We start from the raw sequence: 25,640 nt of genomic DNA, 5'->3' as shown, positions 1-25,640 counted from the left end.
AAGAAAAGCAGGGATAAGATTTTTAATTTCTTTTTTAATAAGCCAACTCATTTTCCTCCTGAAAAAAAAACAAAAATCATAATTAATGTGAAGAGAAGTTAGACCAGAGGATGAGAGACATGGGCAAGAGCTGACCCTGTGCCCTCACTTATTAAACAAAACTTTGTTGCTTTGTATGCGATCCATAGAATATTAAACTACATACTCTGGAGTTGGCTTGAAGCCTAACAAAACTGGAACCACCCCATCCTTATTGGCTTTATATAGATAGGTACAGAAATATACAGAGTTTTGAGATGATTCATGCTCTCTGGAATGAAGGGCAGCAGCACAGCTTTGCTTAAGCAGAGATATTCATGGGAGCAGGCAAAACAGAGTAGTCTGATAGCTGGGAAAAGTCACTGAAGGTTGTTGTTGGTAGCTATCAAAAAGGAAGAACATTACTGAAAAAGTCGGTAGGGAAGTGAGTAGGACAGCTGATCCTGCTGCTGAGACTGGAAGGTGTCTGAGCCAAACAGGGCTTAGCTCTTCTTTTCAGTTCCTAGTCAATTAAAACAAAACTTGTGAAGGAAATCAGCCACCAAATATCTACAATTAAAATGTACCACTCCCATCTGCCTTAAGAGTCCTAAGTTTATTTATTTTTTGGAGGTGGTTACCAATTTAAGTTATTCTAGGAGCTCCTCTGCATATGGTACAACCAAAGGAAAAGGCAAAGGCAAGGCACAATATCAAAAGAAAAAAAACCTACCCCGTGTACAGAAAAACCTATTATGCTCCTTAAAAGCCAAGACACTATCTCCACTTAGAGGCAAAAGTACTGCTGCACACTCAAAATGAAATGGAAGGTCAAGATACTTTAAGCAATGTCTATTCCATGTTTTTCTTAAAAATGTAAATGACACTTCAGTGCTTTAATCAAAACAATACTTCAGAAATGCACAAATAAAACTCACAAACACCCAAGTATTCTAGAAGTACTCTGAAACTATTTGAAAATTTTTAATGGCCACCTCAGGATCTTGTAGTTCTTAAGAAGAATCAGATTGTTTTCCAAAAGTTTTATCTTAGACAGAGACTGGTGATCGCAAGCAAACTAGAGAGTGACTGTAGATTTAAGGGTGCTGATGTAATTTTTTCTGAAGGAACTCAACTCTGTAGAAAGCAAGCAATGTCAGATTAGACTATTGTGCTGCTGCTTCACGGACTCAAAATTCATTGTAGTATATTTTTGTATTGCACTAATGAGATGCCAGCTCTTGCTGAACTGCTACACAGATGTCTAGCCTTCAGAAGCCAGGATAAGCATATGTCAAACTTCTGTGGTTTTGCCACTTGATATTTTGGGTGTATGCCTTCATTTGTGATAATAAATATCAGGCCACAAGCTAATGTCTCCTCAGATACCTAATATGTTTTACACTCAAAACAGCTTGAAAATCTAAACATTTCTGCTGTTAGCTTTGAGTTTTCCTCAAAGAATTATGCTACAATATGTACCAGATGAATAGTCTAGGGATAACACAACCATTGCCAGTTGTTAGGATGGGTTTCTCTGCCATTTTGTGTGTATATTTTTTATCCTGCAGTATACACAAAGTCCAAAACCTCTCTCCTCAATGCCTTCATTAGGAAAATCTAAATCCACTGTCCTACCACACATTTCAACGCTGAAGGCTGAAAATTTCAAAGTCACTCCTAATCATATCTTGCATTTAAGCAGGTACAAAGAAAGGTTTGTACCTAAGACATCTGTAGAAACAGACTGAATAGTACTATGTATTTTAAGTATCAATTAATAGGCCCCAAGGCATTTTCTTCACATAGCAAATGGGGAAATACGATAGCAAAGTTAAACAAACGACACAGCATCAGACATCCAGTCTGGAACAGTGAAGGCAGCAGTATTCAACCCCAGCCTCTCATTTAGAACACTGTCACAATGTCCTTCCTTCTGTATGCATACGCTTATATAGAATATATTCTTCTTTGGTATTTTAGCTCCCGCACCTTTGCAACCAAACAACAAATTAGGAGAAACTGCTGTAGCTTAAACAACACCAACAGTATCACATGGACAAATGTCTTCCAAAATTTGGCAGTGGTAACTGCATGCCCCTAAGAGGAGGCTTTTGTTTGACCCTTTACAGACCTGAGGTATTAGCATAATAACTGACAAAACCCACAGGATAGATCTTGGAGGTCTAGCTCCTTATTGAAAAAGGCCAGAACACCAAAAACTGCAAATATAGCAACACTGAATACAATTTTATGCAGTACTGCTAGAAAAACCTTCCCTCCTCCAACAAAAACAATAGCAATGACTGTCCTTTCCTCTCTTAGCAGTCTTAACTTACACAACTTCAGACTTGTAATGGAAAAAATATACACACACGCATATACATATAAAAATATAAACGCCAATCAATAGGGTCAAGTCTGTCTTTTTACAATTATGTTACCAGAGTTGACTCCAATCAAATTAAAGCTCCAAGACCAGAACTATCACATTAATGGTTGCTTTTCTTTATTATATACAAAACCATTTCTGGCCAAAGTAGTAAAGGCTCTATAGGAGTCTGATAACTTTACAAGGTGACGGCATTTCTGTGTTTATTGTAAGCCATTTCTACTGCGAATTGCTAACAACTTTTCAAAGTGCAACACTGATTTGGAAATGCAGGCACACTAATACATCAATTGCCATGACTAATGTATAAACTTTTAATGACCTTGGCAAAATCAATCTTTCATTGGGCAGGTGCCACTATTTTGACTGTACAAAATGTTTTGGAAATATGTTGAAAATTATACATGTTTTGGAAAATATTTCAGGGTTTCAGTATAGCAGGCGAAGCAATATTAAATAAAAGTTTGACATGGAACACACTCCAAAGCTGTGCAAGTCTATTCTTTTTGTTTTTAAAAAAGAGATATCCTCCAAGTGTTGTACATTCACAGAATGCTGACTTGTTATCCAAAGAAAGTTGAGAAGATAAAACATTATCTTGAATGTTTTTCAGTCACTGTCGTCTTCTTGTTTCAGACCACCTCCTTGTTCTGTATTGCCCTCTCCATCACTTTCCTTGTCCCAGTCTTTCATAGATGCTCCCATCATGAAGTCATCACGCAGTATATTCCATTCTGGCCCTTCTTCAGACTTCACTTCACCCTGAATGTTTGAGAGGAGAAGAGGGAACAGGGGAAAATGAGACCAACGTGAAAGGTAGTAAAAGATGGAAATTCCTCATGCAATCAAAATAACAGCTCTCACACTTTGCATGAGCAGCCCTACTGAGGGCTAGATCTTTATGCAAACAGTACATAGAAATATACAGGACTATCACAAATTACTTGATGCTAAAAATTAAAGTTGTTTTAACCAACCAATAAAAGAAATATGGAAACAAAACAATTACTCCTCATGGATGAAACAGTCAACCCCGAGCATGGCTTCCTTTATTAAAATCTTTCTTGGCAATCAGAATGGATTCATGATATCATTTATTAACCCCCAGGTGCTGCTTCATTAGAACATTTTTTGGCACATTTCTAAAACACAAATATGGATTTAATAAAGGCTTTAAACCCCCCAAATTTAATATTTAACATATTCTGTGATACGTGAATCAAATTCCCTTTATGTGTATTATTACCTCACTACCTGGGCTTGTCATATGGTGCAAAGCTGCCTCTAATAGAAGCAAAGTTGATCTACACTCAGCAAGCCAACAACACTACTCCAAATTTCCTACCTCTTGAAAGTGGATAAACTGAGGCCACATTACTTGGACTGGTGAATAACAAAGAAAAGTGACAAGGGCATAGTTTTAGGTTAACACTGAAAACAGGGCTTGCTTGCAGTTCCTTTAAGTGCCAGATCATATTTGGGCAGTGCAACAGCCCCATCCTGTGGCATCAGTGCTAAAGAACGGTTGTAAGCTATTCCTACTGAAGGAAAATACTAAGAATTGTTCCACATACTAAGGAAGGATTTTAGTGGTTTAAACCTTAGTAGCAAAAATGCTTCCAAGGTACAGTGTGGCTCAGAGTCCAGCAGTGAAGCGGAACAAAAGAAAAAAAAAGCTCCAAAAGTGGAATCAAGGGTACAGAAAATAATAAGTAATTTACTTTTGCAGGGTCTTTGAAGCAAAGTTCATACAGGCATCTCAGGTGTGCTTTTCCCACTCTCCTGCAGTAAAGCACAGACTTGAACTGACTCAGCTCTAGCTTAAGTAACTACCATCTCATAATACTGTACAGCAGATGGGAGTTATATTTTGCAGCCTCCACTGCAGATGCAGACTTGCCTACTAGATACAAAACCTGTAGTAAGTTTACTATCACTGTAGATCACTCATGTCTCTTGTTTGTCACACGCCTAGGAACACACAATACATAAAGCAACAGCATATTTAAGCTGATGTCCTTCCAAGTTTTAGGAGAGAGTGGCACAAAGAACTTAATAGCAGGAGAAATGAGGAACAGAGAATGTGGGTCCTTCACTGTAAATCTAACACATCATATCACACTGACAGAAGTTATTTACATGCTAGAAGTCTGCCCAACAAGATGCACATTTTTAACAGGTAATCAAAGCAGAAATAGTCTACTCTGACAAAAGTAGGGTAACAAGTCTTAACACTTTCCTTCCTGAAAGGAATCTCCCAGGGCACAGTTCAAAAAAAGAACTCTACATCGGTTTCTCAAGATGTCTGTACTGTGTTCTATTCTGGTTTTTTTTGTTGTTGTTGTTGCTGTCTTCACAGCTGCTCCCATTAACACCTACTCCTAAGAGTAACTCTCTCACCCCAACAATCCTTTTCCCCAGAGTAAGGCCTCCTAGACACTTTCCACTCTTGCATCAATTCACTTCAAATGCTATGTCCAGTAAAGCCTGATATCATCTCAGATAGGGTACCTGAAATTAAAGTTATAGATGAGGCAGGTCTACAGGCAGACCTTAAGATGTTCACATAGTAATCATCTTTTTTAGTGCAAACACAAGTACTCTGTTCTGGGACATAAAGAAAGGGTAGCATATCTTTTTTCCCCCCTTTTTAACTATATTTCAGTTGTTTTATATGTTGACCTTCTCAGAATAGTGAAAGGTCAAAAAGATTAAAAAAATAAAAAGCTTGATGACTTTTATAACCCCTTTATAAATCACTGTTTGAACATATCACAGAGTAAAATTTGAAATACCTAAATGGAAAAAGCCCATCAGTCTTAAAGAACAACTCATTTTTTAAAAGATTATTTATTTTTAAAATAATAACAAAACCAACAGAGACTCCATGTTTTTTCCCCAGATGTGCAGAACAGGGATATTTTTTTATTGTTAGGGTTTTTCTTTTAAATGCTTAGAAACAGTAGATTATTGTCAGCAAAGACACTGAAAGGCTCAGGGTTTGGAAAGTCCAATGCTCAAATTCATCACAAGTTACTATTCAGCAACCATGAGCCTTTCTTTCTGGCTATGTCAAGCGAACAACAGGACAAAAGCAGGACCTCAACAAAAGAGGGATGCTGATCCTCCACAGCATTACTCCCTATGTAAGGCACCACAAAGGTTTGAATAGAGCCTTACAACAGGCCCTAAGGAGAAAGACAGAGGTAGCATGTCCCTGCCTCAAAGACAAAGATTAAACACTTGAAAACAAATATTTAATCAATTTTCAGCATGCTCCCAAGTTAAGAAAACCCCATGCTTAGTACCTCCAGTCCTAAACTCATTTACTGCTCTATATTCCCCTCAGAATAATAACTCTCTAAATCTATTGTATCACAAAACATTCTTGGAGTCTTAAGAAAATATGCAGCAAGACTATTTGTACGATTAACAATTAGTTCAACTGTAACATCAGTTCCCAAATTGCTTTATGTAAGAATGTTAATACACTTGGGTTTTCAATGCCATAATCTGGTTCCATCTAAATAAAACAAAACTGATTCTTGGCACGTGGAAAATAAACCAGCTTTCATTCTATACAGCCGCTTTTGAACTTCTAGTCAGCTGTTCATCCACATCTCCCACATTTCACTACAACACTAAAGTCCCCTTTGAACATCCTCAAATGAAAATAAAGCTGGCTATATAAACATTAGCGTGCAATGCTGCATAAGGTGGATCCTTCAGTAAGGCAAAGAGTGAAAAATTCTGGTGTTACTTTATTTCCTCTCCTTCTTTACTTTGTTCTTTGCCTGAAGGTGTGGCAACCTACTTCAAAAGACCTGAGAGGCAGCAGTTAGTTACATATCTCAGGAGTCACTGATACATGGTGATGCACTTGTTACTATGAGCTGAAGTAAGAAAGACTAAAATGCACCACGTGGTTACTCTGGTGCAGATACCTATTTGCTGGGACAGATCAATAATCCAAAAGAGAGATCACATAAATAAAACAAACATTTTGCCTGCTTAGCGTACGACCTAAGCTATCACAGCATTAGCTCAAGCCTGACACAATTAGGGCTCTGTAGTAGGGACATATTTCCCAAACTAATTCTGGCTTGAAGTCATACCCTCTAAAATCAGCAGCAGGACAAGATGCACTGAAATTCTTACCCCAGTCCTAATAAAACCACCCACTCACCTAACAACAAAGCTTAGGTCTGGTCACCTAGAACAAACAGGTGTCCCTTGCAGGATCCAGGCTGGAATTGCCTCCTGGGTGCTCTTGGAAGAAAAATTGGCCTATGAAAGACCCATGGCATCATCAGTAGCTATATGAAAACATTAAGTTGGAAATCTTCCTGGTTTTAGTAATTTCTTTACTGTTGCAAAAGTCTGAAGCTACATCATTCCCTCTTAGTAAATAACATTAGAGCAAGTATCTTCAACAGAGACCTGCCAAATGCAAGGAGTTGTGGCAGTACACTGCTTTCCACCAGCTCATGTCACTTTAACAGTCTCTGCATCTGCAAAACAGCAGACATGCCTACATCACCATAGAGATACCCCTACAGCCTTTGTCCAGGAGACAGTAACTGCAAGGTATTAACAAATGAACATTTTTCAGACCTAGGAATTACAAACAGCAGACTAGGCTCCCACGCCTTTGCTCTGTGTACAAGTTGAAATGCCAGAGCTTGCAGGGGCATCTCTTTACCATCACATACAATAAACGTTTATTTGTACCTGTCAGGGAAGGAACTTCTAACATAAATATCTCTTCAAGCAACAACTTTAAGCCCTGAGAAAACATTCTAACATGTCTAATTAATTTGAATTGCCTCCCCAGGTTCCCCTGTTTTGCTCAATAAAAACATCCAAGACCCTGAGATACTGTGAGGCTTTTGTCATGATAAAGAAGTTAAAAAGCCCACCTGCCAAAACACATTCTTGAGTACATCTGACAATTACCTTCCCCTGCCAGCCTTCATCTTGCTCCAAATGACTGCTGTTATTCTGTTTCTCATCCCCAAGCAAGCTGGTTTAAACTTAGCTCAAAAAACCCCAGCATAACTATACACTGAGGTGTGTTAAATGTCAATTAAAAAAACCCAAATTCACTTGTGCAGAAGTGGAGGAGGAAATGGAAAACAAAGAACACAAACATAGTAATTTCTCCTAAATTGTTTTTCAGGAATATCCAAGATCACAGACTAAGAAAATAAGATTCTTCTAGGCTGTGATGGAATAAATAAAGTGGCAGTTGAAATATTTAAAGTAGAAATATAAGCAGAAAAGATAATGTAACGATTTTAAATGGGAAAATGACACTTGGATTTAATTAGTGTTACCTGGAACTTCATCTAATTTAGTACAGTAAGATCTTGACTATAAGAAAGATTCCTGTGTATGCCAGATCTCAAACAGAGAAAAAAAACCCATGTATTTGGAAACTAAGAATATATCACATACCACTACTACCTTGTACTTCTGAGCTGAAGTCTCACAGCTAATCGCTTTGGGAAGCATTTTCGAGATTGTATAACATGTAAGCTGTACAACAGACACATTCTGCTGCGGCATAATTTTACATAATCATTTATTCCTTAGGGTGAGAGTCATTCAATACCCATCTGCATCCTCTCTCTGAATGAAAAATTTGAGTAAATGAACTAAATTGCCATGGTATTTTTGAAGTGACACTACACTGCAGACATCCACAGTGGCACGGGAGATTTCCTCAGACCACAAGAGCTCTTGTGCACACCAGAATCTTTACTGGAATTTGTAGCAAATAAACCTAAGAATGAAATTTTGTTAGTGCACTTCAAAATCTCCTGTTCAAATTCTTCTGCAAATAATGCACTGGAATTACTACTACAAGCACAACAAACACTGATTTTCCTTTTGAGCACAGCCAGAAGACCACCCAGAGCTTAATGACCTCCATAAAGAATCTCCCCATCCTCACATCCTCCTGTAGGGTTTACTACAACTAGAAATGTGTGAATGAGAAAGAATGCTTTGGGTTGGCGTGCAGAGACTTAAACATGCCCCAGCTTTAGAGAGGTCAAAACTGAATTACAGAATTTCTGAAAACAAGGATTTTTCTGGACTTAAGCAAATAAGAAAAAAAATCATTCACATCATGACTAAATGCTCAGTTGCAAAGAAGAATTCCAGAAAGATCTTGCAAGAAAACAGATTTCCTAAACCTTAGCTCATTGGAAACCTCACGAATCAGATTTCTGTCAGAAAAAGTAGAAATATTTTAAGAATTCAAGCATAACATAGGGCTCAAGCATAACAAGACACTTTGGAACTCATCAGCCCGTGTTGTGCTCCAGCTCGGATCCTTCCACTGCATGGGGAATTTTACCACGTGCTGCTGCAAGACACCACCTGGCCATACTGGCACCCAGGTTCCTTTTACCTGTTTTAACAAAGTGACGAACAGCATGGGTATGGTACACGGAGTTACTCATGGAAAATAAAATCTCATCAAATAAAATCTAAACTGAAAATAAGCCTATAATCTTGTAGTTAAGTTACTACACAGGAACGGACCGTTACCTTTAACCGTACTAACATTCCCATTGTGGAATATACTCTGTAACTTAAAACTCATATTACGTAAAATACAAGGCAAAATTATGTTATGAATATCAGGTAATTACATCACTATCTTTCCATCTGCCAGGCCAAAACACTCCACTGACAAAGATAAAAAAGGTCCACAAGTAAACATTAAGTAGGCAATAAATAAAAATTAGCTCAAACTAGACTGCAAGTTATTGCAGAGAAGATAACTGCAAAGAAAGAAATTACACATTCCTTGTATTATTGGGTAAAATACCGACACAGAATGTTTCCAGATAGGATACTCTTTTAGTGTGGCATCACTGCTCACTTTCAGTCATGTTTGGTTTTTCCTCCTGTAAAAAATCAAGACTGCTTCATCATTTACCTTTACATCTGCAATGCCTGTTTACCAGCAGTTACACTACTGACAGTGAAATTACTGCCTATCATACTGGCCACTACTATCTCATTATTCACCTGTTACTCCTATTCTTCATATTTAAGTCTTCCTACAGATTTCATGTTTCACCTACTTGAACAAAAGGATCCTTAAGGCAAAGACTACGCTGCACCAAGATCAATTAATTCTTGACAAAGACTCAGTGAGCACTGTGGCTGAAAGCAACACGATCAAGACTTTTGTATTTAAAGCAACACTTGTTAGATTTTCGTTCTTTAACTGACAAAAATTTGTGTAGCAAGTTTTAGTATTCAAATTAGTTTAATCATAATTCCAGCTTGGAAAAAACAATGCTGTCCATCAAAAAGACTACATTTTCATGCTTGCTAATTGTGAGCCTCACGTAATCAGTCTGCAAAATGGTGCTCATTTAATACCAAGAAGTGTATTGGGCAATTACCAAGAGCACGGACAACACTTCACCAGTTTCCATCGTTATTCCTAAAAGGAAATTAATGAAACAAAAATTTTTCTGTTTGAATGGGATTAAAAATAAAAGAAGGAAGAACTCTTCTAGATAATTCGCATTTCAACCCTGAAAGAAACGCCATGCAACTTCTCACAAGTTGTTACTAAAGAATCATAAGAATGGAAAGGGTTGGAAGAGACTTTTAGAGATCACCAAGTCTAACCCCCCCTGCTAAAGCAGGTCTACCTAGATCAGGTCACACAGGAACATGTACAGGTGGGTTTTGAAAACCTCCGGAGAAGGAGATTCCACACCCTCCCTGGGCAGCCTGTGCCAGGGCTCCCTCACCTGAACAGGAAAGAAGTTTTTCCTTAAGTTTAAATGGAACTTTTTGTGTTCCACCTTTTGTCCATTACCCCTTGTCCTATCACTGGATACTAGAGAAAAAAGGGTTGCCCCATCCTCCTGACATATCCTTTTTAAAAGCGTGTAAGTATTAATGAGGTCCTCACCTCAGGCTCCTCTTGTTCAGGGTCAACAACCCCAGTTCCTACAGCCTTTCCTCATACGGAAGATGCTCCAGTCCTCTGATCATCTTGGTGGCCCTGCGCTGGACTCTCTCTAGAAGTTGTTTGTCCCTTTTGAGCTGAGGAGCCCAGAACTGGACACAGGACTCCAGATGAGGCCTCACCAGGGCAAAGTAGAGGGGGAAGAGAACCTCCCTCAACCTGCTGGCCACACTCTTCTTCATGCACCCCTGGATACCATTGGCCTTCTTGGCCATGAGGGCACATTGTTGGCTCATGTTTAGTTTATTATCAACTCAGATCTTTCTCCACAGAGCTGCTCTCCAGCAGGACAACCCCCAGCTTGTACTGGTGCATGGAGTTGTTCCTCCCCAGGTACAGGACTTTGCACTTGCTCTTGTTGAATCGCACGAAGTTCCTCTCTGCCCAGCTCTCAAGCCGGTCGAGATCCTGCTGAATGGTAGATACAGCAAGAGTGCCTAGTAAAAAGCATTTGATCAAGGCTAAAGGTCTTCAAAGTGCCTATCCGTCAAAAGTCAAGTACTAACATCTTTCAACAGTTTACTCTAGATCAACATTTTTGAGTCACAACAGACCGTTCTCATATGTCACCCATTTATTGATGACATATATTCACTCTCAGCTAGGTACCTGAAATTTTGTGCTTATTTTTATAAAAATTTATTTGTTGGCACAGTACGGAAACACACAGGCCCACGGCTCTTTGCAATACTTTTTGATCTTTTTTTTTGGAATAAATTAGCAGCTTGCACATTTCTGAATAATTTGAATTTGACCCAGATTATTTCCTATAAATCACACTGAAATTATCCACTGTTTTTGATTATGATTCAGCAAGAGGCATAACACAGTGAGCCCTAAAAGGTTGTTTCAAACAATGAAAGCGACAATAATGACCAAGTCCTTGACTTTTAGCACTTAAGAAATAATCTCAGAGAATACCTGATGAGGAAGAACTGAGGCTAATAAAAAGCCTCCTCTCACCGACTCATGATTTCCACTTACATTTGAGACCTGAAACAAGTATAGGGATCCAAAAAACTGAGGCAGGAGGGAGGAAAAAAACCTCAAACAACAAAACCTCATAAATAACTAGCTTTTGTGTATTTTTATTACTAAATATGAAATACTGAAGTTTTTATCACTACTAAGCAGCTTGTCTGGACAAACTTCTCTGCCCTCAGTGCCCCTGCTTTTACTTAAATGGCTTTTGCAGCATATCCTAAACGTCTGCAAATCCAAGGTTCTTTGACTTTATATTCCTAAAATTTCTCTCACACAGGCATTGTCAAGTGGCAAACTCATTAAGGAACAGACCATACCATTGAACACTCCCAAGCTGCTTTCTAAAAGCAGTTTAAATCTGAAGAGGGAATATGTAAACTGTTCAATCCCTCGTCTTAGCCATCTGGATATCCGTTCTCTGCATTTCTGACCCTTCCATCTCCTCCTGTTTCTGTATGGGCTTTCCCAATGCCTGTGTACTGAGAAGAAATGACACAGTCCTTGTGCTGAACACGGTCAAGGGTTCAGCAACAAATGAAAAAAAAAGAGGCTAGATCTTTCCAAGAAGATAGTTTCGGTATCATTTGTACTAATAGTAAGTTTTGGGGGTTTTGTTTGTTTTCCTAAAAAGTTTCCTTTCTAAGCTTTCAGTAAATTTCAGAAACACTAACTGAAAATTGGCCAGCTTTTCCCATGAAAAAAAAATAATCAGAAACCCTCTAACTGTTGGAAGCTGGACACAGTTCGACTCACCGCTCCTGAAATCTACCAAGATAAACAGATGAGTAGATGACCACAGAGGTCATTTACAATACACATTTGCTAATTTAACATTCTGGAAAGAAGAATATTTTATACCTTAATAAAACTTCAAAGTAAGAGAATTGCTTTCCAAGATAGTTTCCAATAGAAAATAGTTAGGTGGGGGAAACAAACTTGTTCAGATAGACAAGCTCCATCTAATCTTTCTTACTTGCAGAGAACATTTTTTTAATAAAACTTTATTAAATATTTAGATATATTTTTCTTTAAGTACATTTCCCTGCCTATAAGAGTTAAGAACAAAGCCAAAAGTGAATAGCTGCTTTTATAAGGTTTCCAACTCAATTTGCTACATAAACGTCTAATAGGATTTGACTTTCCACGCTTTGTACACTTATAGGAAGATCAAAAGAAGATGTATAGCACAAATTTTTCAAACGTGGTTGTTGGAGATGCAGTTTTACTGAAAAAAAGCCTTGCAACATCATCTGTGAAAAAAGAACACCATCACAGTATCCCATACCCTAATAATCAAATAGCAAGGCAAGTCAGTCTCAAATATGACAGATGGAGCTGTCTCAGTATTGCCTGACATTTCAATCACAAGTCCCTGTTTACATTAACTTACAAAATTTGCCAAGTCTCAACTGCTTCAAGTTGAAGGCTTTTGCCGTGTTTCAAGTAAAATCACTTTATCCCTTTTCACAGAAAGATGAACTTACAATATTTTGTCTATAGATCTAGGGATAAAAGAAAGACATTTCCTACAGGCATCCATTAAAACTTTGCGTTGTTCATGCTTTTTGAACTTACAAAAAAAAATATCAGTTAAAGACATACTTTGGAGTCAAGAACGTGTCTTTTGCTATTTCCATGAACATTTTCCCATATCTGGCCAAGTTAAAAAAACATTTGAAGGATTACCCTCCCAAAACCTGAGGTTATCATCTCTGTAGATACAACAGGTATGTGGCATCCAAACTCTTTTAAAATACCTGTCCTCATTGATCACATACCATTTGTATCCTAGCAGACAGCATTAAAGTAAATTGTGCGTGACTCATGATAAAAAACAGTGAGCTAGTCTTTAGTGCGAGCAATTGTCAGGGCTGCTCTCACTGTAAGCACCAGGACACCAGGCTGTGTGCTTGGTCTTTAGGTGAAAGGGGGAAGAACATAAAACCTGGTGAGGATAAAAAACACTGAGATTAAATTGAAAAAAAAAAAAAAAAAAAAGTTGAGGGGAAAAAAGAGCAAAATCAGTCTTTTTTCCTTCCTGACTTCTGATCTAATATCTGAAAAAGAAAGCAGGGAAATCTTAGGATAAACACATGGAAGAAAAGGTGAACCTAATGAACTACAGACATCACATGGTCCTTAATCTTCATGAGGAGTTGAACTCAAACTACCAAGTTCTTGACATCTACCAATCAAATACCTATTTCAATATTGACAAAGTGCTATATTCCCATGTTAACACAGATGTGTGTGACCAGCTATGGAAACAGATAGGGAACTGAGCTTGTACAACTTAAAAACATAACCCCGATGATGACCCAAATTGGGTAAGTCTATACATCTTCCTGTAAACAGACTTAAAAAGTAAAAACATTGCCATCAAACAACTTCTAATACTGTGTGACAGCCCTTCACCTTAAAGGAATTTAGCGTATAGAAAACTGGTGACCTGCAGCACTGCATTTATCCCTAAGGATAAAAATCAGAATATAGCATACAACTAAGTAGTCTGCAACCTTTTGGTACAAAACCAGGAAACTACATTAAAAGCATCAGCTCCAAACATATACAAGGTGACCTTCAAGAGAATGTACACATCATTTGGGAAAAACATATATAAATGCATGATTTATAAAGGAATACAAATTAAGTTTCTGTCCATGTGATGTAAAGACATTTATTAAAATTGGGAGAACATATCTATTCTGGCTGCAGCTGAACTAAATTAATACTTGGCTGCCCCTTCAAATCTCCTGGAACACATGCATGCCTGGTTACTCCTTCAATTAGTTCTATAAAACCAGCACATGACAGCTGTAGTAATAAACTTCCACTACTCTGCAATGTCATTATCACCTAAAGAAAAACTTTTAAGATGAAAAGAAGTGCTGATACACCTTAACAAATTTCTAGAAATTCTCTCTGCCTTCATCTGTACTTCAGAAACAAACCATTCCCTACAGCTGGTTGGAGCAAACTGTTCAGACTACTGCCCTTCCAAACAGGTATATGGATGAAAGTCATATCAATTATCCCCCTCCCCCCATTTCTACACTGTGGAAACTGTGCAAAAAAGCAGAGCAACATGCCAATGGCCAGTACTTAAGAAGATGCAAGAAAAAGGAGGCAGTCACTCTCAGAGGTTTTAAATAGATAAATTCTTTATCTGGAAAGCACATCTATATCGCCATCTAACTTGAAAAGAGAAAGCCCCCATGCCCCTTCTTGTGTACCAACAAGAATAGCAGTCAGCAGCCTAGTAACCCTCCTGCCTTTGAACAATCAAACTACTGCTTAAAATTAAAATATTTATTAAAAGTGTTAAGAACAAAAGAAAAATCTACAGTAAACCTGACTCTAACAACTGTTTACAAATTGCCAAATACTAAGAGCAGTTATAAAATACATTTGAGGCAGAAAGAACTCTTCTGGCGAAGCATTTCATAGAATCATTTAATTTCAAGTCTCATATGAGCAATACCTGATATGAAACAGCACTTGCATTCTTCTCTGCTCATGTTCCTTCCCATCCATGAATTATTTTAGAACAGGTAGTACTTTGAGACCAATACGCCATTTTTTTTGCAGATGTCATCACAACCCACGGAATAAATTGCACCTCCAATTCTGCACAGTTTCCAGAAAAGCTACCTTGCAGAATTTGGATCACGGTTATTCAATTGGACCAGGAAATCCTGCTCTCATTTCCACCACTGAAATGCTCTGCAGCAGATCTGGTGTGAGAAAATATACAAGTTGAAGCAGACCCAGGTGATTCAGTAAACCATGCTGCAAAGGCCCAATTTAAATTTAAAGGCCCATGACAGCAGGTTGTGCTTTTCAAAAAGAATATTTGTAACTTTCATGCCAGTTGTCATTAGAAAAATGTTTTTTCCACCCAGTAATGCTTTACAGGTAGTAGCACAAACAACAAGAAAAAAGTTAAAAGGAGAGCTCTGGTACTGAACTACACTGTTGTAACTGACGAGCAGCAAGGGAAAAGAGTTGAGGCTGCTCTGAATTTATTTGTCTTCTTACAGTTAAGATTTCAAGACCTCGTGTAATTGACTGCATCAGCCAACATGTCCGTGCAATCTTAAGAGATCAGAAACTTCACTCAGCCTGGGAAACAAAGGTGCTTCCCTAATCCACAATCCCGAGAGCATGCAGAAATTTCTTAAGGGCCTACAGAAAACAGGATTCCTGCAAAAAATCCTTTACTGCAACCTACTTTGCACTTCTATAAACAAAAAGATGACTTCAGCCTCTAGGCCTGGAAAGATGGCATCTCCAATATGTACCTTTTTTAAAGCTGTAGTTTATTAATTCTTCTTTTAGTATCTTAAAGGTGGAAAGCTGCAAGATACAACCAACATATACTGAAGTGAAAATCCGGTCTGTAAGGAGCATACGGAACAAGTTTGAAAGCTCTTGTATCTCCCAATAAATGCTTCCCCAAAAGCCACCCCAAGATTTAGAAAACTACCCCAACACTAAACAAGCAGGATTTTTTTAATGAAAATTATTACATTTTTCTCCCACATTGCAAGGCTTTCAGATATGGTGGTAAAGGGGGAGGGAGGGGAAGTTAGATGATCTTACCCAGAGGTAAGCATCATGAACATTACCTTGTGGGAAAAAAAAAAAAAGGAAAAAGTATTACAAAAGTCAGCTGTCTCAGCAAGGATTAAGAAATACTTTTGATAAACAGCTAATGATATGGAAGGCACAGCTTTTGGCTTCAGCTCAGAAAAGTAATTATTCCCACCTGGGCACACAAAACCTCAAGAAGGGATACAGTTTCAGATGCCACAGGAAAAATTTCACAGCCTTACAGTCTTTCTTTCATAGCTACATTGGGTGGGTGTACACCAAGTAATATTTAGGCCAATGGCTAAAAGTATACAATATCACAACCAATGTTCTCATAGGGCACAGATTACCTCTCCTCATCAATTCACATAGCTGATGAGAGGGATACAGAGAATGAACTTTAAGCTTTTCTGCTACCATGAAGTCCCACAGTTACAGATGGGCCTTTACAGAGCATTTAATTTGCTTTTCTCACCCATATATACACACCTGACTAAATAGTCGGCCACAACAAAGCTTTATAAGCTGTTTCTTCAACATCCCCTGACATTTGGAAGAAGCCACCAAACTTTCAATACATCAGGAAATTTTGCATTCAAAAATCCTTACAGAGTAAGAAAAAGCATTTGTCCATTCTCAAAAATCAAGCCAAGTCTCCTTTCATAGCACAAGGCTGTCAAGAAAGTCAAGAAACGTTTGCTTTCACTGGTAAAACTTTATTCTGATATTTTTCTTGCTGACTGCTTGTTTTATGTGGGTGGGGTAGTATTTTTATTGTTCTGGACTGCATTTTAATTGATGGCAGAGTGCCTGGAGTTTGGGATTGGCATCTCTTCCATTGTTTTTGTTGAGATAAATCAATGTACTTTCTCCCTCTTTTAAAAATGAAATACATGCCATGTTCTCAACTACTAAAAACGAAGCAGACTGCTACAAAAAAAACCCAAACAACACAAACAAAAGCTTTCAGATGGCACAAATGAACTACTAAATTCCTGCTGCAAAGAATTCACTACCCAAACCCCTCATCCCTGCTTACTACCCCCTGAAAAAACCTCAAAGACCAAGAAGCACACATATGACAGTGGAGGCCAACAATGCTGTTCAGTGGTTAAATGTTTGTGTAATTCTGAGGAGACTGAAGGTCAGATATTGGCCTCAACCTCAAGCATCAAAAACTGTGAAGATGGGAACCTACTAAGCAGGTAAGATATTTTCTTCTTCAGAATGTATGACAGATCAAGAACAACTTGAAATGGAGTTATTTATGATTTTAGTTCAGGACTGAATGGAGAGTCACTGAAACAAATGCAACAAGACAGAGAGGGAGGTGGGTGGTCTATCCAGCAGATGTGTCTATTCAAAAAACCCAATCAAAGACACCAATCTCCTCCCCAAAAAAACCCCAAACATACAAGTATAGCCTTATATTAATGAAAAACCCCAAAATCCAAGGTTTTTGTTCACAAGCAATGTGAAAGCAGCACCTTTATCAATATTCAAAACGGACACTAATCAGCCAAGCATCGAAAGCATCTCCAGAGCACTTAAATGGAAATACGCTATTACTGATGCTGCCAAAACAAGGCCTCATTGAATAGTATAGAAACATTTACAATCTGTGTTTTCTGACCCAGTAATGAGAAAACTGCCCTGCCACAATCTGCACAAAGAAAAAAAAAAAAATACTTTTTGCTCAGCTAGTGATTCAATGCCTGCTACAATAGTAGTTGGTACTGCTATCACCCCCATGTTCTGCTGTTCCGGGGGAGGGGAAAAAAAACAGAATAAATCAAAAAACAAACTGCACACACGCACACCACACCACCCCCCAAACAAGCAAGCAAGCTGGAATTATTTAAGGAGAAATAAAGTGTCAGCACCAAGCTAAATTGTTCTCATTATCTGAAGAATTTTAAAAAATACTTTAATATTACACTTGCATGAAAATTGTATGAGCTTTTCATGCAAGGCAGTGTTTCAGCATGCTCCCCAAGAGCACACAAACAAAAAACACATGACAAACTGTTGTCTCCCAACTGATTAAAGTATTTCTTCCTGGCACAGAAAAGCACTTAGTTAACTGCTGTGAGTCTGGGCCAACAGAAGTATTCCACCCACTACCAAGCACAAAGTTCAAACCTGAACACAAATTCGCTTCAAAAACGTGCAGCTTCTGAAATACCAGAAAGAATACATCTGACTAACTTGTTTTAAACTCTGAGCCACTTGGTGAGTTGAAAGAACAGATGAAGAGTTAAACAAGTCCAACTACATTGTACCTCTCTTGAGTATGCTTGGAAAAGTGGAAAGTGTTAAAACACTACCTTCCAAAACACTGTAACAGCAATAAAGCCACACCAGCCTAACACACATACAGAATTAGGGAAAGAAAAGTCTATGTTTAATGTATCTCAGCTTATTTCTGTTGTGGTATATACCTGCATGGCAAAGCCTTTCAGTTCCACATACTATAATTATCCCAACGAAGCAAGTTTGAAATGCACAAAACTGTGGATACATGGAAGCTGTACAGTCTAATATACCATATGAGACAAACAGTCCCCATGTCTTTAGCAATTTCAAACAGCTGTTAACTACTATTGGTCAAATTCCACATGTCACCACCCACTAAAATCTGTCAGTTTGTTACATGGTTGGTGCAAAATCCAAGATAAAAAAAAGAGTATGAAAAATTAGATTGCAACACATAGCTAAACCAAGTTATTTGTACACCAGGCTTGATGTCTTCCCAGAAAAGCTTCTAGTGTTTTGTATCTTGATACTCAAAAAACCAGGCTAAGAGCTACTTGCTGTCTTCCTAAGTAGTCTCAAAAAAAAACCCAGGCACTTGGATCACAGCTGTTCTGAAGAGCAGGCACATTAATGGATGAGAATTATATTGAGAAGATACTTTGTATGCATTTTTTTCTGCCACATGAAGCCTACCTGTTTATTTTTTGTGGCCTTTCCAGCTGGATTCTTGTTTCCTTTAGCACCCTCCATGTTTCTTAAAACATTGATGAAATCTTTCTTTGAAACAGATGACAGCAGTTTAGCACGTTGCCTCTCAGAGCTTCCAGCTTTCTTCACCTTCTCATCAATGTTCTTTTGGTGTGTCCTGACAGCATTGAATAGTTGTACAACACCTCTGGGATGGGAAAAAACAACCCAAGTAAACAAAGTTTTTAACTCAAGTTCCCCTTACAGAAATAAACTCTCTAACAAAGAAACAATCAGTGGAGATGCTGGACGCTTTCTAGCACTCCAAAATAGTTACTTAGAACCTCAATTAAGTTAAGAAGTAATACTTCCTACAATGTGAAAGACTTCCCATTTTTAATCTTCCTTCACACATGATGCTAGGAATCAGTAACAAAGAAATCCACAAATACTATTCAGGCCCTGAAGTAAGGATGGTAATGTGGCACTGAGATCAGCTCAAGTGCAAGAGCACGTTTCCTCCTCAAAACCATGTTATTTGTGCTACAACTAACTACTAAATTTCTCAGGTAAGATCTTGAGAGCAGCTGAAGTAAGGGGCCGTGAGAGAAATGGAGAGATGAATACAGACAACACATCAAGGTATTCAATTAGTTCTAGGAAACCTGATTACCAGAACACAGAACAAGCAACCAATCTTAACAGAAACGAATGTGATGAAACATCTGGACAGGAGAAAAACACCACAAACAGTAGAAACGACTGTTCTGCTTTTTTAAAGCATTAAGTTAGCAAAATGAATGGATTCAGCAAAGCACTTCTATTAAGCAAACATTACATTCCCATTTAAATTTTTACTTTCATGAAGTTTCTGAAATCTTTTGTTAAACTTGATACTGTACAAAGCAAATGTGCAGATAAATCACTCATCTCCTGCTATACAATTCTTAAGAGTTCAATCTGATTGGAAACAGATTACCTGTGCAGGCCATTTCTTCCCCTTTTCCTCCTTTTTTTGATACACATATATTTAAGGAAAGCATTCAGCAAAACCCTTACCTCGTGGCAATTCTCTGAAGATTTCTTTCTCTGTCTCTGTCTTTGACAACATCTGGCTTCACTCGGCACATCATTTCCCACTCCCGTTTTTTATCGAGCTGCGTTATAAATATTGTTATGTGAAGCAATAAGGAGCATTTGAGAACACAGCATGCTCTGATAGAGCATGTGGGAAGAGGAAAAAAAAAGAAGATAAATCAACAAAGTTGAGTTTGGTTTGAGGGTAAGAGAGGGGCTGGCCAACAGGTCTGAGGCAAGTCTCTTGCATTGATACACCAGGAGCCACAGTCAAATGTCAAAGACTTGCTTGCCTCCTATAACAAAAACTAGCAAAGAGTTACATCAGAGTGATGTCTTTGGCTCAAGATAAGCAAAAAAACCATCTTATAAAAAAAAAAAAAAAAAAAGCTATCACAATGACTGCCACAGATAATGAAATTATTCAAAGATAGCTTTCAAATCCAAGACTCCATAAGGTGTTAACACAGAAACTTATACATAACGAAATCCTAGGACTATCTAGACATGTATGTTGCATTTTGATCCTTGGGAATTTGACTTCCCTGCTGAATCAGCTTTGGGACCAACAGTGATGCCCAAAGTCTGTAATGGGCTGACCTCAAACTCTAGGAACAATAAGAAGTGCCCACTGGAGACCAACTCGTGTGCACAACACTGACTTTGTCCTTTTTATCTATCTTGAAGTTCTCTATTTCAAAACCAAACCGATCTCCTTTCCCATTACCAGGGGCTACACCACCACCTGCTTTTTTTCCTGCTTCGGTAAGAGAACAAAGTATTTCCCCAGCCTCTGCTTCAGGAATAAGGTAGCAACATGATTTTTTTTCCCCTTTAAACAATTTAACAGTGTTCTAGGCTTGGTGATGTTACATTAAGTCTCTTTTATGCAAGAAACATTTAGTGGAATTTCAGAGTCCTTATCTTTATAATTCCAGGAAGACTACTACAAATTTCTGGGTTTATGACCACATTTTGGCCTTTCATCAAAAGAACTGCCTTATTATATCTTCCATCAGCAAGACCTTAATAGAAGGCAGAATGTTCTCAAGTTTTTCTATGAGTAAACAGGTCAGTTTGGGGACCTGCAGCCCACGTCTGCTTTGCAGTACTCCCACATATTTACATGGATGAGAACAGGTATTTAGGACAACCATAACCTAACAGATGCTGTACTGAAGCTCTCTGTATTTGAAAGGCAGGCCGTGGCCTAACCACAGCATGTCCCAGATTGACAGATGGATAAGCTGGGTATCCTATTGGAATAGAACTGGTAAGATGAGACATTAGAACTATTAATGTATTTTTAGCCTGAAGGTAAATCAATCACAGCCTGGAATTAAAAGTTCCACTAAAGACACACAAACAAATGACTTAATTGCCCACATAAGTCTGCTTTCTTCATAACAGTTTCAGAACCAGAAGCAAAGTAGAACATGGACACTAATAGAAAACCAGGAGAAAAATCTGCAAGGGGAGCAAACAATTCACAACCATATAAATGACTACTGCAATCTCAATCTAGGAGCCTTTAATTTTGGAAGTTCCAGGAGAATTAAAATGAAAGCAGTTTTTTTCTCCCTCTCAGTTTCGATGAGAACTATTCCAACCGGTAATGCCAACAAAAGTCAACTGCACCCCAAATGAATAACAATTAGAAAACTGAAGTTAAAGTAGCTGCTTTCACCTTCTAAACAACAAAACCACCGTAATCTGACAGACTGGAACAGTCCCGCTGTCAAAGATCAGTTTGCCCGGTTATCCCAGAAGAAAACAATGAGGGAAAAACCCTTACAGCATGACTTCCCGGAAAGTCAAAAAAATGAAGCTCCTGGAGATTAGTGTGGAGAAGAGATTCCAAAACTGAGAGTCTCAAGAGTACTCATCCAAATCCATACTGTGGGCATCTTGCATGTATTCCTATTTGACTGTGATTGCACAACCAAATCTCATATTTTTCTTACCTTCATCCTCTTCTCCAGTCTTTCTTGTCTTTCTTTTTCTCTCTCCTTCTCCAGTTTTTTATTCTTTGCCAAGATGGTGGCCTTATTTTGCGGAACCTTTTTGTTGAGCACTCTTGCCATGGCATCTGCCCAGCCTGCACTTGGGCCAGCTTTGGAGCTTGTTGCCTCTTCAACCACATTGCCATCAGCTGCAGTTTCATCTTCATCATCGCCATCCAGGGCTTCACCTCCCGAAGAGTAGCTGTCTTCTGTAAGTCCTGAGCTTAACTCAGAATCTAGGTGTACAAAAAAGGAACAAAGAAAAAAGTGTCAGGAGTTCCGTTTCTGGTAAGGATTTATCACTAGCTTAATTTGCTCCATATATAATGGTATCAGAGCTCAGGGCCATGTAGTGCTTGTTACAATTAATTCCTCGGGCGGCCACGCTGAATGCCTCACACACTCAAATCACTTTAAGTGGTCTCTAAGATAAGAGGCTGAGTAAAAGGGAAAAGGCTGCCCTGGAAATTTATTCTTAATGACTATTTTGATGTTTGGGAGTGAAAAGTTTGGGGAAACCAACCCAACCCGTATTTCCCAGTTCAGAAAGGGTAACTAATACACGCGCACGGACACCGCGACGTCCGGCCGATACGCACTGCAACAGCGACACCTAGCGCCCCAAGGCAAACAGCCACCCGGGGTCACGCCAAGGCGGGAGGGGTGCGAGGCGGGGGGAAGCATTTCTCACCCCAAAGCACAACCTGCTCACGGAAAGGAATGACAGCAAAAAAGACAACTACTCAAGCATAACGAACTCAGAGCGGGACGCTGCTTTGGGAAATAAATAATAATAATTAAGACAGACAGCTGTCCGGTAGCTCAAAAGAAATTAGAGGTACTGAGGTTTTCTGTCATAAGTAACTGTTTAAACTCTTGAAACATATCAAAATTCGAGTTCCATAGAATAGTAGGGGTTGGAAGAGACCTTTAGAGAACATCTAGTCCAACTCAAAACAGAAAAGGAGTTAAAATACTGGAGCAAGTAAAAGCAAGACAGGAGAGAACAGCCAACTAGATAGCAAATCAAGCACACGAAGAATCTAGTACTTCCCTCATTGGTCCATCCAGACGGTCAAATGAAAAAAATAAACTCTTTAAAGGTGTGGATGATTAATTAGAACGAAACAGGCTGCAAGTTTAGGGTGTGATAAGATGTTTGGTTATTTCAGTGGATCCACTTAATCAAATAATCAAGAGCAATACGTACAAATGTCCTGCCACCATTCCACTAAATATTACTCACACCCAAAAGTTTTCTAATCAATTATGCTATACGCAGCTTTCAAGGCCCCAAATCAAGTGCTGGACAGGCTGCTGGTTTCTGACCCCTCCACAGTCCTACCAGCAAAGAACCAATTCCCCAGAAGTTCCCGAGATATAAGCTGACTGGCTTTCATCTGTCTACCACTCTTATACTATTTTTTTTTGAGTAATTTAAAATCACAATGTTGAGTGCTACTAACTCAATTGCTTTCTAAGCACTGCTATATCCTATGAACCACCTTCATCAACCAAATCGTTAAGAGAATGAAGTGAGGACTGCTTCACAAGATCTGTCTTCTGTAAAACCATACAGAGAGCTATTAATGCTGTTCCTTATTAATCAATTGCCTATTGAATTACTTGTGGTATGCTGCCACACTGACTCTCTACTCTGCCTTCTCCACATGTCTTTTTGAACCAGTAAAAAATCCACCGAATGTAGCAGCAAAACAGTGGTGTTAACCAATTCAAAACAAAACCTCTAATGTCCAGGCAAGCTTAGAGGCCTGGAGAGCACTTAGTTACCATCAAGAAAAGAAGAAAGATTGTATGCTTACATCACAAATGTGGAAGATAAATACTTACTGAACATTTGCTCATTATCTATACGAGTTTGATATGTCACAAACTACTAAAGGCATTCTTTTAATATCAGTATGTCTCCATATCCTGACTTCCAAATTTTAAAAAGCTAAACAAAAAAAATCAAACCACTGCATGTAAAAAAGTGGGTGCATCACCACATCCTGGTTTCTACAAGTAATACAACATCAAATTTTCACTCCCAGGCCTTGTCGACACCAGAATACTACTATCTAGTTTTTTAAACAAGGAATTGAGTCCTACTTGTGACTTTTTATGTATACAAAAAGCTATCAGCTACCAGAAGTCCAAACTTTTAATTCCATCCACCATTTAGGATCAAGTTCCCCATTGGCCATAAAAAAAGCAGGTCAGGCTTATAAAAAAGAAAGTTGTAAAAGTCTGTATTAGTCTCCTTTAAGACAATATTTTCTGCCAATGAAACAGGAGGATCATGCCGGATACAACCACCAACATCTTGCTTTCAACAACTACAGAAAGATAGACAAGGCTTCAACAATCAGCCGTAACTTATTCTTTAACACATCATAATGAGATGCATATCCAATTATGTGATGTAATTAAGAAGTAATCGCAACTAGTTAGATAGGTTGACCTGCTTCTGCAGGGGGGGTGGACTAGATGATCTCTAAAGGTCCCTTCCAACCCCTACCATTCTATGATTCTACGATACCCTCATAACACAGGAAGAGGCAAAAATAATTGGAGAACCACGTGTAAAGGATGGAGTACAGTAGGGTTTATACTCTCTGCTCTCCTGGTGCACTACTGTAATTGGCATATCTCTCGGGGTACTTTCGAAGGAGGAAGCAGATACCCGTTTCATACAGACACAGGCAGACACACATCCCATCGTACCCCAGCGCTCATCCAGCTCTGCCCAATCACTCTCTTCCCCCCGCATTGCAAGAAAAGGGCACTCCAGAGACAGTGAACGTTATTTTGGTGGGTCTGGAGAATAAAGGAGTTGCTATCAGCACTCCTTGAGCCAAGAGGTGGAAAATCAAAAGCGCCAGGGCAGGGAGCAGGCACGACCAGGCACGACCGGCACCGCAGGAACACCACTCGCACGAAGCCCCCGCCAGGCTGGCAGAGCCCGGGGCGCCGTGCAGCCGCCACCTCACCCAGCCGGCGGCCAGGCTACGGCCCGAGCTCCCGCCGCCCCGCGCCAACCGGCTCCGACCTTCCGCCCGGGCTCTGGAGGAGGGGAAGCTCAGGCCCTCAGTCGGGCCCGAGACGGAGGCCTTCAAGACTCGCCCGAGCAGAAAGCAACCAAGCCCCCTTCCCACTCCCACTGGAGAAGCAGCGCCCGTTACCGCTGTCCGCTTCCTCCTCGCCCACAGCAGTCCCGCGCACACGTGGGCCCGCTTTGGCAGCCGCCATCTTCCCCGCGGTCCACCTGATATTGTCTTCCTGCCCGGTCCCCGTGCCAACAGGCTGCGTTCCGGCTCTAACGGTTCCGGGCAGGCCAGAAGTAGCTTCCGGGGCGGGCCGCGGCACGGAGGAGGCCCGGAGGTACCGGGGCGGGCTTCCGGCAGCTGGGGGATTTGTCACCGAGCAAGCCACAGTAACGAGGGAAATAAAGCAGAGAGCTCTGCTAGGGCTTCTTCTCTCCCCTAGACTCGGGGAGGCCCATGAGTCCCAAGCGCTGCGCTGTGTGGCTCCTCCGCTGAGTGGGCAGAGCCCAGTGAGACCGAGGTCCTCGTCGGGCGGTTGCAGCCTTCGGAGCCACCGTCTCGGGGTTCCCCGACCGCCC

The 25,640-nt window shown here is 39.5% G+C and overlaps 1 protein-coding gene across 1 annotated transcript; it reads right to left on the bottom strand.

Annotated features, from left to right (window-relative positions):
* Positions 1-2,505: 2,505 nt before the first annotated feature.
* Positions 2,506-25,302, bottom strand: RRP15 (ribosomal RNA processing 15 homolog). The gene is made up of 5 exons (XM_061990113.1): positions 25,201-25,302; positions 21,977-22,251; positions 19,995-20,092; positions 18,942-19,143; positions 2,506-3,172 (listed from the first exon to the last, which is right to left on the bottom strand). Exons 1-5 carry the CDS (start codon positions 25,265-25,267, stop codon positions 3,020-3,022), a joined length of 795 nt encoding a protein of 264 aa, XP_061846097.1. The 5' UTR covers positions 25,268-25,302; the 3' UTR covers positions 2,506-3,019.
* Positions 25,303-25,640: the final 338 nt, after the last annotated feature.

This window comes from Colius striatus, chromosome 2 (assembly GCF_028858725.1).
Source record: "Colius striatus isolate bColStr4 chromosome 2, bColStr4.1.hap1, whole genome shotgun sequence".
In the NCBI taxonomy this organism is placed as follows: domain Eukaryota; kingdom Metazoa; phylum Chordata; class Aves; order Coliiformes; family Coliidae; genus Colius; species Colius striatus.
This window is presented reverse-complemented; position numbering and strand designations above follow the sequence as displayed.